The sequence below is a fragment of the Chrysemys picta genome, chromosome 1 (assembly GCF_011386835.1).
Source record: "Chrysemys picta bellii isolate R12L10 chromosome 1, ASM1138683v2, whole genome shotgun sequence".
NCBI lineage: Eukaryota > Metazoa > Chordata > Testudines > Emydidae > Chrysemys > Chrysemys picta.
The window spans coordinates 122,439,486-122,453,946 of record NC_088791.1 but is presented as its reverse complement, the minus strand read 5'-3'; the positions used below and the strand labels follow the sequence as shown (position 1 = coordinate 122,453,946).

Here is a 14,461-nt window from a genome sequence, read left to right as displayed (position 1 = left end):
TAAAAAAAATTATACTGTACCTTTATGGCAAACTGGAAACATGTCTTCTCCTCAGGCTGATATGAAACACAAAGCATCACCATTCCCACTAAGGCCACCACACAGACCTGCAAAGGTGTAGATTTAAAGGGACAATGTCAAGATAAAGATCTTATTTTTCCAAACAAAAATGTCCTGTCTGTATTAGCAGCACCTTAAAATAAAATAAGTTTTAAAATGTAATAACCTCGTTGTGGTACTTATATGGCCCCATAGCACCTGAGTGCCTCACAATCCTACAACACCCCTCTGAGGAATGTTTATCCTCACTACACTCCTGTGAGGTAGGGCAGTGCTGTTATGTCCATTTTACATATGGGGACTGAGGCACAGATAGGCTAAGTGACTTACTTAAGATCACAGCGGAAGTCTGTGAATGAGCAGGTCTCACAAGTCCAAGGCTAGAACTCTAACTACTGGGACATATGTCTTCTTCAAATTTAGCTGAAAGTTTTCAAATTTGAAATCTTAAAGTTAGTCTCCCTCAATCCATATTAAGGCATCTAAATTAATGGCCTGGTTGTCAGAGGTGTTGGGCACTCACCACTCCAACTGGAGTCAATGGAAGCTGCTTGGCTCATCATTTTTGAGCGTCAGGATTCTTATTTAGCAGGCTAAACTTTTAGGGCCTAACTTTAGGCGCTCAGATTTGGAAACCTTGGCCTTAGTTTACATGGCTCCATTTATGCTTGTTGTTTACATTTTGGACTTCATTCAGCTAATGTAGCAAAACATGTTTATTTATTTGTAAAAAATTTAACAACACAACAGTTATAACTCAAAAAGGGAGAAATGCCAGAGATTCCATCAAGCCTACCATGGGCTTGGCTATTGGTTTTACATGGAAAGTGCTCAGATACTAGACAGAGGGATACTAACTTTTGGGATCAAATTTTGGATAGTCCTGTGTAGGTACAGAACACACAGGATCCAGGCAAAATTTTGCCCCTATTACTCCTAAAATTCCATGTCAGCCAGCTAGTGTGTCCAATGACATTCCACAGCTATATCTGGGGTAGACAGGAAAGTTGGGGCATAGCCAACTTGCCATGCTCCTTGAACATCTGCTACTAGCAGGTGCAGATGAGCAGAAGCAGCTTGTTTTTGAAGCATCCATTGCTTAGTGCGCTCCCTGACGTCCCATGGGCCACTATGCCTTATTTGCCCTTCACAGGCAGAAAGGTTCAGAAAAACCTTCAGCTAGTTGCTCTGCTCCACTCCCTTTTCCAGCACTCTTCCCAGGAGACATACCAGAATGTAGTCTTTTGTTTAGGGGCTTGTCTATGCACAGAAGTTTCACCAGTTTCCATTTTTTTAAACCAAATTTGGTTAAACCAAAAAACAAACAAACAAACAAAAAAAACCCGACAACCTTGTTTAGACTCACTTATTTTAGTTTAAAAGAAGCTTATTTTGGCTTATCTTAAAACCTGTCCTAATCAATGTAAACTTAATTTGATATAAGCCCAGTGTAGATGGATTTAAGATGGATTTGCAAAAGTTAAACTCTTCTTCTTCTTCTTCTTCACCTTGTGCCATCAATCAGGGGTCACCTTGTCCCATCAAGTGTATTTTCCAAACCAGCCTTCTTCTTGCCCTCCTTCAGTATCCCAAACCACCTTTCTCTAGGTTCTCCTTGTGATCTTTGTCCTGGGACTATATCTCATGTACTCTCTGGCCAACATATCCCACATCCTGTAGTCTCACATGACCCAGCCATCTCAGCTGATACTCTCTCAGCTTTTCAGCAATAGGGGCTATGTGCATCATGGCTAGTACTGTTCAGTTGTGTAACCTATCAGTTCTCGTCTTATCCAGATTCCACCTGAGCACTCATTTTGGCAGTGTGAAGTAATTGTTCTTCTCTCTTCCTCAGGGGCCAACATTCAGACTGTATATCATGGCTGGCTTAATCATGATCTTATACACTTTGTTCTTTAGTTTACTTGGCATATTCTTATCACAGAGAATTCCCTCCATTTATACCAAAATGCACTTCAGATGGCTTCTAACATCCACAACCAAATTTCCATCATGACACAACACTGAACTGAGGTATTTAAATTGTTGCACAGACTTAAAGCTATATGATATAGAGTTAATTGGCTTCTTGTTGTCCCCCTTATTGAAATGTATGTATTCAGTCTTTTGTCACCTGATTCATAAGCCATTGTCTTCTAATGCAGCACTCCATGGTTTGAGGCCCTTTTTCAGTTTGTATTTATCTTCATGGCATAAAACTATCATTGGCAAAAAGCATGGTGCATGGAATCTCTCCCCTAGCCTTCTGCATCAAGGGGTCCATTACAATCACAAATAGGAATGGGCTAAAGGTTGTTCCTTGATGTAGACCTATCCTTACAGTGAAAGGCTTACTGTAGACACAGCTGCTTCTCACTACTGTTGTGCTATCCTTGTACGTGTCCATGATAGTCTGAACATATGTCTCTGGCAGATTGCGTGACAGAAGGTACCACCATAACAATTGCCTAGGAATTCAGTCATAAACCTTCAAATCCACAACACTCAATTCCTTGAGTTTCTCCTGCCATATTCAGGCTACAAAGATTGCATACATTGTTGACCTTCCTGGCATAAACCTGAATTGGTTGTTGATTACTTGATGCTCCAGCTCCTCCTGATGTCTTTGCTCAATGATTCTCTCCAGCCATTTCATCATGTGACTCATTAACTTGATGAGTCAGTAATTACTACATTCTGGCACATCTCCTTTACGCTTGAAGATAGGGACCAATGTGCTCTTCCTTCATTCATCAGGCATTTTTGCAAGATGGAGAATTAAGCAGAAAAAGTTCACCATCACTCCCCCATGACCTAATGCTTTAAATGCCTCAACTGGTACACTGTCTGATCCCACTGTCTTCCCCACTTTCGTCATCATTAGCGCTGTCTGAGTCTCCACCATGGGGATAGATCTTATGAGGTTGTTGCTTGAGCATACTTCCCTCAAGGGTTTTTACATGTTGTGGTACTTATCTTCCACCAGCACTCTTTCATTTTAATCTCTGACAGACTTCACAGCTCCCAAGTCCTCTGCTCTTCTTTGCCTGATCTTGGCTAATCTCTATATATTCCTTTTTTCCCCTTCCTTCATTAGTAGTCCTGTGTATAACACTTTAAATGCCTGGCCTTTAGCTTCTCCAGCTGCTGTTTTTGGCATTTTCTTTACCAGCTTGTATTTCTCAGAACCTTTCACCATTCTTATTTTCTGCCATCACTTAAATCTGCACATTGTTGGACCACTACCGCAGCTCCTTGCCAAGAAGTTTCCCTTTTTTCATCTGGCCATGGGCAGCTTGTGAACGTTCTGTGATATGTTTGGACATTTTCCCCCAAACCTCATCAGTTTGGTCATGTCCAATCTCTGTAGAACCTCCTCCTTACATCTCTAACTTCCCTATCTGTGAGTCTCCACCACTTTATTCTTTCTTCCACAACTCGTCTTTTGTCCCCCACTAACCTTTTCACTCACAAGTCCATTAGAAGGAAATCTATGTTGCTCCCCAATCTGCTGTCCTGGGATCACTTTACAGCCCCTCGTGTGTTTGAGATCTCTTCCTCTTGTCAGGAAGAAATTGATCTGGGACCTATTGGAACAGCTCTTGTACATAATTAAGTGCTTCCCCTTCTTTACAAAGCATGTATTGGCAACAAACAGGCCATGGGCTCTAGCTAACTCTTAAGATTTTCTACCAACTTCATTTCTGGTTCCAAAGCCTTATCGTCTGTGACAATCGTCATAGCCCTCACTGTGTTCTCCCACATGTCCATTGAGATCTGCCCTGATAATCAAATACTCAGATTGTGGTACTTCATTTGTCACTTGGTCCAGCGCTATCTGGAATTCCTCCTTTTCCTCAATTGTACGACTTGCGTACGTATCTGCATGTAACATGAAATATTTGTTTTCTGTTCAATGCCATTCTAACTTTCATTAGCCGGTCACTCTTTCTTTGCACTGCCTTATCCTGTAATATTTCTGCTTTGATTATTCCTACTTGCTATTGAGCCATGATTCTGAGCCATATGTTGTAACCTTCCTGATGTTCATGGATTCCAACCCCTTCCATTTGGTCTCTTGTATACAGACAATATGCACTCTTTCTTTTCAAGATCTCAGCAACTTCTCTAGATTTGCCAGTCACTGTTCCCACATTCAGGAGAACCACACACAGTTCTTTAGCTCATTTCTTTAGCCACATGCACCCAGAACATGGTAATCTTTTCCCATTTTCCACAGCTGTCGAGCAGAGCAGTCTCATATCACTTCTGGAGGATGCTCTAGCATTGTACCGATATATTCCCTGAAGATGAAGACCATAGAGCATGTGTGCGTGGCACAACTTTTACAAACTAGCTGGCTGGGCCCGATGTTCTCACTTTGAAATTGGACTCCCTTCTCATAGGTGGAATGCCTACTACAGCTAATGAGCTCCATCCGTTTGGAGCAACCTAGTTATAAGGCGCCAGACACCAGCCTTTCAACCCACGTCTTCAGTTAAGAACATCTCCACCATGAGAAGGCAAATATACCACACTGGCCACGTGAGGCATTTCCTAGGGAGTGAGAGCTCATCCTCAAAACCACCTTGACATGAACATGACAATTCTTTAGTTTGCACCACTTTAACTAACTTTAGTTAAGTCAGTGTTGCTTTGCATATAAATACACCTCTACCCCAATATAACATGAATTTGGATATAACACAGTAAAGGAGCGCTCCGGGGGAGTGGGGCTGCACGCTCCGGTGGATCAAAGCAAGTTCAATATAACGCAGTTAGATTTTTTGGATCCCGAGGACAGCATTATCTCGGGGTAGAGGTGTAACCTCTAAGCCTCCCCTCTGATTTGTGATAGCATTTTATTTTCTGTTTCTCCTGCATGAGCCATTGTGTTGTGTTTGGGTTTCTAACAATACAGGAGAAAACTAATTTTAAGAATCTTGGACAATATTTGCAGGCCAGATCCTGAGATGTGTTGACCACCTGCAATTCCAACTGATTTCAGTGGGCCCCAAGTGCGGATAGAATTTGATCAGTGATCTCAAGGTGAGTTTCTATTTATATCATAAGTAACCACTGTCGTCTCTCAAAAAGGATGGTTTAGGCTTGTAGGGATAGGATCCTGAATCTAAATACCACCTATCCTCTATGTTACAAGACGTCGGCTGGTTTTTTTATGTCATTAGCAAAGGCTGCAGAGTTTAACAGTAGTCAGCAACATTTCCTGTATGCCTGAATAGCATGGGTTAGAGCAGAGGCTTTCAAACTTTTCATACTGCGGACTACATCTTAACAAACAGCACACCTCTATCTGTTTGTGATTGCATTTCAGCCCAGTGGCAATGACAGTAATTGCTTATGCAGAACAGTAATAGGAAAGTATTTATGTACTGTCACGGTCCTTATTAGCAGTATTATCTATTTGCAGTAGCACTTACTACATGCTAGGCACTTTTCAGTCATTTACAAAGGACAGTACCTGCTCTGAACTCAGAATCTAGTGCAACAAGTATTCTTTTTTTTAAATGAAATTAATTACACTGTCTGCTTTTGCTCTTCAGGGTGGGCTCAGCCCTACGAGTTATTCAGCATTCCTGTGAGGTGATTAAAATCCTCAACTTCAGTGTTACTTCAGTGAGAGAACTTAGCACCTCACCAGAAAGCTCACCTAACCCTAATCCTGCAGGATGCAAAGCTAGAACCATGTGACCAGCTCTCCATGGACCTCCAGCTTGTACGCTATAGAACCTATAGCAGTGGCTCTCAGACTTTCCAGACTACTGTGCCCCTTTCAAGAGTTCGATTTGTCTTGCGTACCCCCAATTTTCACTTCACCTAAAAACTACTTGCTTATAAAAAAAAAAGTCAGACATATAAATACAAAGTGTCCCAGCACACTTTTACTGAAAAATGGCTGACTTTCTCATTTTTACCATATAATTATAAAATAAGTCAATTGGAATATAAATATTATACTTACATTTCAGTGTATAGTATATAGAGCAGTATAAACAAGTCATTGTCTGTATGAAATTTTAGTTTGTACTGACTTCGCTAGTGCTTTTTATATCGCCTGTTGTAGAACTAGGCAAATATCTAAATGAGCTGATGTACCGCCTGGAAGACCTCTAAGAACCCCCAGGGATACACGTACCCCTGGTTGAGAACCACAATACTCACACTTTCATCATATCAGTAAATGAAAGCAGGGGGAAAGATAAGACATTTTTAAAAACTTTACTGCTGCCTAACAGGCTAAACACACCATGAAAAATGCACTCCCAATGCTGCCGCGTGTTCTTGGTACATGCTTATTGGAGTTTTGATGTCCCAAAGTTAACCCTTTTACCTCTGATGTTCGTTGCAGCCTCTGTACTCAAGAAGAATACAATGGCATTCTTTGGCATGCCAACATTCAAATCCCACGATTTTGGGCCTAGGCACAGAGGACGGAGTGGTCACCCGTAACCGTGGGATTAACATTTTTGTTTGTTAAATTAAAAACAACAAAAGTCCTCCAAAAGTAATATCTGCAGCATCTCACACACTCAGTATGATCTCAATTGTAGTAACTCACCTTTTAGTTCTAGAGAACCTACATCTTCTGTAATTATATTTTTAAGAGCCTGACCCAAGGTCTATTGAACTAAATGGAAAAACAACAAGGAGTCTGGTGGCACCTTAAAGACTAACAGATTTATTTGGGCATAAGCTTTCGTGAGTTAAAACCTCACTTCACTAGAGTGAAAGTTACAGATGCAGGCATTATATACTGACACATGGAGAGCAGGGAGTTACTTCACAAGTGGAGAACCAGTGTTGACAGGGCCAATTCAATCAGGGTGGATGTAGTCCACTCCCAATAATAGATGAGGAGGTGTCAATTCCAGGAGAGGAAAAGCTGCTTCTGTAGTGAGCCAGCCACTCCCAGTCCCTATTCAAGCCCTGACATTATCATCAAAGGGGCTGACAAAGGAGGTGCTGTAGTCATAATGAACAGGTCAGATTATGAACAGGAGACTGCCAGGCAACTCTCCAAGACCACATTCTACAGGCCACTATCCTCTGATCCCACTGAGGAATACCAAAAGAAACTACACCATCTGCTCAAGAAACTCCCAGCTACAGTACGGGAACAAATCTACATGGACACACCCCCAGAACCCCGACCAGGGGTATTCTATCTGTTACCCAAGATCCATAAACCCGGAAACCCTGGACGCCCCATCATCTCAGGCATTGGCACTCTGACAGCAGGATTATCTGGCTATTTGGACTCTCTCCTCAGGCCCTATGCTACCAGCACTCCCAGCTATCTTCGAGACACCACCGACTTCCTGAGGAAACTACAGTGCATTGATGTTCTTCCTGAAAACACCATCCTGGCCACCATGGATGTAGAAGCACTTTATACCAATATTCCACATGGAGGATGGACTACAAGCTGTCAGGAACAGTATCCCTGATGAGGCCACAGCAAGCCTGGTGGCTGAGCTTTGTAACTTTGTCCTCACCCACAACCACTTCAGATTTGGGGACAACTTATACCTTCAAGTCAGTGGCACTGCTATGGGTACCCGCATGGCCCCACAGCATGCCAACATTTTTATGGCTGACTTAGAACAACGCTTCCTCAGCTCTCGTCCCCTAGTGCCCCTCCTCTACTTGCACTACATTGATGACATCTTCATCATATGGACCCACGGAAAGGAGGCCCTTGAAGAATTCCACCTGGACTTCAACAATTTCCACCCCACCATCAACCTCAGCCTGGACCAGTCCACACAAGAGATCCACTTCCTGGACACTACAGTACAAATAAGTGATGGTCACATAAACACCACCCTATACCGGAAACCTACTGACCGCTATACGTACCTACATGCCTCCAGCTTCCATCCAAGACACATCACACGATCCATTGTCTACAGCCAAGCCCTAAGATACAACCGAATTTGCTCCAACCCCTCAGACAGAGACAAACACCTACAAGATCTTTATCAAGCATTCGTAAAACTACAATACCCACCTGGGGAAGTGAGGAAACAGATTGACAGAGCAAGACGGGTACCCAGAAATCACCTACTACAGGACAGGCCCAACAAGGACAATAACAGAACACCACTGGCCATCACATACAGCCCCTAGCTAAAACCTCTCCAGCGCATTATCCACGATCTACAACCTATCCTGGAAAATGATCCCTCACTCTCACAGACCTTGGGAGGCAGGCCAGTCCTCGCTTACAGACAACCCCCCAACCTGAAGCAAATACTCACCAGCAACTACACACCACACCACAGAAACACCAACCCAGGAACCTATCCCTGTAGCAAACCTCGTTGCCTACTCTGTCCCCATATCTACTCTGGCAACAGCATCAGAGGACCCAACCACATCAGCCACACCATCAGGGGCTCATTCACCTGCACATCCACTAATGTCATATATGCCATCATGTGCCAGCAATGCCCCTCTGCCATGTACATTGGCCAAACCGGACAGTCCCTCCGCAAAAGAATAAATGGACACAAATCAGACATCAGGAATGGTAACATACACAAGCCAGTAAGTGAACACTTCAATCTCCCTGGTCATTCTATTACAGATTTAAAAGTCACTATCATTGAACAAAAAAACTTCAGAAACAGACTTCAAAGAGAAACAGCAGAACTAAAATTCATTTGCAAATTCAACACCATTAATCTGGGCTTGAATAGGGACTGGGAGTGGCTGGCTCACTACAGAAGCAGCTTTTCCTCTCCTGGAATTGACACCTCCTCATCTATTATTGGGAGTGGACTACATCCACCCTGATTGAATTGGCCCTGTCAACACTGGTTCTCCACTTGTGAAGTAACTCCCTGCTCTCCATGTGTCAGTATATAATGCCTGCATCTGTAACTTTCACTCTATGCATCCGAAGAAGTGAGGTTTTAACTCACGAAAGCTTATGCCCAAATAAATCTGTTAGTCTTTAAGGTGCCACCAGACTCCTTGTTGTTTTTGTAGATACAGACTAACACGGCTACCCCCTGATACTTGAACTAAATGGGATTCTTTTAATTGATTTCCATGGGCTTTGGATCAGGTCCCAAGGAATCAGGAATGATTTCGACTGGTCAAGTTTTTCTCCTAACTTCTAAATAAATGTTTAAAATAATCTGATTCTGAAACCTTTGAATGGAAGTGTTCTATGTTTGTTTATGAAATTCCCACGTCTTAGGTTAGCCCTTGTCAGATGTGAATCTGTGATCCCATCTTGTGACTTCCTTTAATCTTCTCATTCAAAGTCTCATTTGGTTTGATGGGGCCTACTGCAAGTTCTTTATGTATCCTTGTTTTTGTTTGTTTTGATCAAGAATCATATGGGGAGGTGGGAGAGAAGAGAAGCCAAGGTCACTGGTGAGCAAGCAGTGGGACAGCCAGAGCCCCTTGGATGATATTACATCAGGTCTGTATGACCGTAGGATGGATGGTATACAAGACCAGGACCATTACTCCTCCCCCCACTAAAATAAATGGGAAAATCTGCATTGACTATAATGGGAACACGATTTGGCTCTAAGGTACTTGTTTCTCTTTAATCCTATGTGTTTATTTTGGGGGGAATTCTCTCTGCTTTCCCAGTGAAACTAGACTGGTGGGTTTTGCTTCTTCTGGACCAGATCCTCAGCTCATGTAAGTTGGCATCACTCCAGGAAAGTCAATGGAACTGCATTGGCGTACACCAGCTGTGGAGCCGGACTTCCGTTAGTAGTTTCACAACCTGATTTTCCACACACTATCACAATGCTATTGTGTTTGACTTCCCAGCACTGCAGGGGGTCATCTGAATTGGAAAAAAATACAAATCCAAAAATTTGTAAAATGGTCTTGAATGAAAACATTCCTGTTTATGCTTTAATGGGAAAACAAATACTACCAACTGTTCTTCCATCAATTTCCTTTAGGAGGACAGTATCTCTGAACACACAGCGGTGTCCCTCCAGAACGTATGTGAAGTAGCAGACTTACCCGTAAAGTTGTATTTCATGTCATTTCTGTAAGACATGGTTAAGTAGTATTGCCTGAGAACATTTCTAAAGAAAGCATCAGTGTTATTTACTCCTTTGCATGTCATGCGTATTTATGTTCTGGTCCTATGACTTGCACACAGTCTCCAATTTATTTGTTTTCTTTTTATTGCTGACAGCAGTAATTAACAGGGTTGTCCGGGGGGCGGGGGAGAAGAACCTTTCTTGGCACAATGGTCCTGATCTGCGCTCACTTATGCGAGTGTAAATTTGACACAGCTTAGTACAAGCCAATAGGATTACATCAGTTTGAAACTAGTGCAACTGAGAGCAGAACGAGGCTCTGGTTCTATTTAACATGATATCTATGATAAGTTAGGATTCTTTTACAGTAAATCAAGTCCTAAAGAAATAGGAGCTGATCCAAATCCCATTAGGTCAGTGGCAAAACACCTACTGACTTGAACAGCAGCAGGATCTGGCCCATCTTCAGAAATCTTTCAATACGAAGAAGTATCATTCAAAAGAATTTCCGTCCTGCATACACTTTGTAGGATTCCTCTGGGATCTAAATAATATACTAAAGGATAGTTGGAGAACACAGTTAATGGGCATTTATAAAGGATTACATCAAGTCAGGATTCAGGCAAGGTTTGAACAGGATATTTTAGAAGGCTTAAGTATTATTATTATTTTTTTTAACAACAATACTACATTATTTCTGTTAACCAAAGATATGAAGAAGAGGGAGCTGGCAAGGACCTGATGTTGATTGGTAAACAGAATAACTCCTGCCCAAATCTTAGATTATTGGGGATTACTACAAATATCTAGTTTAGATTTAAGTTTTGAAAAGGTAGACTGTCTCTTTGAAGCAAACTTGAGTACGGAACAGTTAGAGAGAAAACCGTTTACATGTTTCTCTTTGTGTGTTATTAAAAGATCAGTTTTGAATTATGCCGATGAAGTGCAATAGAACAAACATATTTTGGTAAATATTCTTAAAGACTCCTTAAGTGACTATGTTCTAGCAGGGGTGTGTTATGGATGCTGCCAATGTTGATTATAAAATAGCATAAGGAAATCCGACATTCTAATGGTTCAATAGCCATTGCAATATCCCAGCATGAAACAGACTTCCCATGCCTTATTGACTAAATATATGATGTAAGATGCACTAGCCTTAGCACTGGGTTATCATCAATCAATATGCATTTGTTACACAAATAAAACAGATTCCGTAAGAATTATGGAATAGTATTTAGGAGTTATAAGAGCTGACCTAATTATCTGACTAACTAGGAATAAGCACTTCAACCCTGTGCAAATTTCAGTCCGAGTTTATTTCAAGTTCCTATTTCAGAATTTTCCGTGTGAGCTAACACACCCCTCGTTGAACAGATAGCTGCCTGAAAGGAATTTAAATTTAAAATTTAAAACAGAAGGAGTTTAAATTTCAAAAAGCACTGCCTAGAAAAATACTTGGATGCGATACAGATGTACTTACAAAGGTTACAGGTTTAATTTTGGTTACTACATCCTCTCACATACCAAAACATTTCACACACCACTGAAAATAAATATTTATTAGAGCTGGTTGAAAAATTTAAAAAAATATATTTGTGGAAAATATCAACATTCTTTTCATCTAGCAGGTTTCTAAATGGATCCATTTTAATTGTTTTTATTGTGTTTTTAATCAAAGTTTTAAAACAAAACTACTATTAGAATGGTTATTGAAATTGTCTGCTTACCGAAAACAGGGATAGATCCTGTCGTCATTGAAGTGAACAACTTAATTGTTGTTGATTTCAATGGGAACAGAACCAGCCCCTATACTGGGACCTAAATACAATTACTTAGGACTAGACTTGCAATGATTCCTTTCCAGGATAGCCCATAGCTTGTAAGATATTTGGGACAAGATATTTCATTGTGCCCAGTGCCTAGCACTGGAGAACTTGTCCCTGATTGGGAACTCCAGGCAATACCACAAAACAAATATTAAGTAGTGATAATAATACTATGGTGACTGACAAACTACGAATACCCACTTTCCGTATGCAGAGTAGATTCCATCAAAGTATGCAAGATGCCACTCTTTACGTAGCTTAGTCATCTAAAAAGTGGAACGAAAGCAGTGAAAGAATAGTCTTTCCTCCAACCTGCCGCAGCAAAAAGCCAGCAACACCAACTTCATTTCTCACTGCCAAAATAAAGGCACAGGCTGAACATCCACACCGGTCTTCAAAGGACAAAGGTTGATTGTTTTCCAAAAAGCATAGCCAGGCTGGCGGCAACAGAAGCACAAACATCCTCCTGCTTTACATGACTAATTGTCATCCCTCAGACCTATTACACTCATTGAACTAACCATGGCAACGAAGGGTGAGAAAAATATGGTCTGCAAAAGCAAAAAAAAAAAAAAAAATTAATGCACAATCCACTTATTTCTTATCGGCCAAATCCAGAGGATTTTATTTTGACCGAATTCCCATGGAACTCATTGGAGTTTTTCCCAAGTAAGGCCCACCAGATTTGCCCTCCCTATCCAATCACCCTTATTTTAAGTTGCTTGTAACTTTCTCATACTTTAATCACACAAGGTCTCAACACAAAGATGGAGAATAGATAGATAGCAGAATACAGTCTGGTAATGATTAAGATGTTGATGTAATATACCTAATTGGGGGAAATATGAACATGTCAAAAATAAATTGCAGTTGTGGTTTGCATTAGTTATTGTCACACTAATATATTAATGTGGTTTGCTTTATTCCTACAGCTGTCCAAACCATGGATTGCGCTAATCTGCTCTTTTTTCTACCTAGTACATTATGAGGGTTTTTTGTTGTTGTTGTTGTTGTTGCTGCTGCTGCTGCTGCAATTTCAGCCAAAAGGTGGCCCTAAAAACAGGTAGGCCTCTCAGTCAAATGATGTATATTTGCCTTCCAAGAATTTCCTACAGATTTTGGAAAACATATGGTGCTGATTTGGGAGAGGCAGGAGAGCTGAAAATGTCTGAAAAGAGATTGAGAAAGAGGAAAATCTGGTTCAAATGAGCATATTGGGCCCTAACCCAAGACATATCTGGAAACACTTATGCAGGTGACTAATTTTACTCATCTGCTTTATTATATGGTCTGGTTAGCAGGAATTTTAGAAAATAACCCTTGTAATCAAAAGAGCAAACAGAGTGAAAAGCAACACATTTGTAACCTGTGGAACTCATTGACACAGGATATCACTGAGGCCAAGAGGATTACACATTTTTATGGATAATGAGAATATCCAGAGTTACATTAAATAGAATGACCTTTTTAAAGAGGAATAAAAACCCTCATGCTTCAGGGAACAAGCCAACCACTAATAGATGAAGTTAGGAAGAAACTTTCCTTCTGAGCAAGTTATTCCATAATTACCCACTACAAGTCACCTCTCACTATCTTAGATAGGACATCTTTCTTTGAAGTATCTGTTACTCACCACTATCAGAGAGGGGATACTTAGCTTCATGCCATGGCAGTCTCGGATGACGACCCAATGTCTGTTGTTCAATTTAAGAACACTTTCACTGCAAATTTGACAAAACGCAAAGAAGGTACCAATAAAAGATTTCTAAAGATAGCTACAGCACTCAACCCAAGATTTAAGAATCTGAAGTGCCTTCCAAAATCTGAGAGGGACGAGGTGTGGAACATGCTGTCAGAAGTCTTAGAAGAGCAAACACTCTGATTCAGAAACTACAGAACCCAAATCACCAAAAAATAAAATCAACTTTCTGTTGGTGGCATCTGACTCAGATGATGAAAATGAATATGCATCAGTCCACACTGCTTTGGATTGTTATTGAGCAGACCCTGTCATCAGCATGGACGCATGTCCTCTAGAACGGTGGTCAAAGCATGAAGGGGCATACAAATGTTTAGCATATCTGGCATGTAAATACCTTGTAACACTGGCTACAACAGTGCCATGCGAATGCCTGTTCTCACGTTCATGTAACATTGTAAATAAGAAGTGGGCAGCATTATCTCCCGTAAATGTAAACAAACTTGGCCAGCCAATCGCTAAGACAAACAAGAAGTAGGACTGAGTGGACTTGTAGTCACTAAAGTTTTACATTGTTTTGTTTTTGAATGCAGTTATGTAACAAAACAAAAAAGTCTACATTTGTAAAATTGCACTTTCACAACAAAAAGATTGCATTACAGTACTTTTGGAGGTGAGTTGAAAAATACTATTTCTTTAATCTTTTTTACAGTGCAAATATTTGTAATAAAAAATAATAGAAAATGATCACAGTACGCTTTGCACTCTGTGTTGTAATTAACATCAATATATCTGAAAATGTAGACAACATCCAAAACATATTTTAGTAA

General features: G+C 40.8%; 1 protein-coding gene across 2 annotated transcripts in view; it reads right to left on the bottom strand.

Moving 5' to 3' along the window:
* Positions 1-14,461, bottom strand: part of SSPN (sarcospan) — a 35,142-nt gene that overhangs the window by 11,554 nt on the left and 9,127 nt on the right. Inside the window, exons 1-2 of one of the 2 annotated variants that reach the window (XM_008165844.4) lie at positions 12,134-12,403; positions 21-107 (exon numbers count right to left, since the gene is read on the bottom strand). In XM_008165844.4, the coding sequence (XP_008164066.1) occupies positions 21-83 (63 nt within the window). In that variant the 5' untranslated portion in view covers positions 84-107; positions 12,134-12,403. Of the gene's footprint in view, positions 1-20; positions 108-12,133; positions 12,404-14,461 lie in introns of those variants that run through there. The other variant, XM_008165841.4, reaches the window with a different exon arrangement.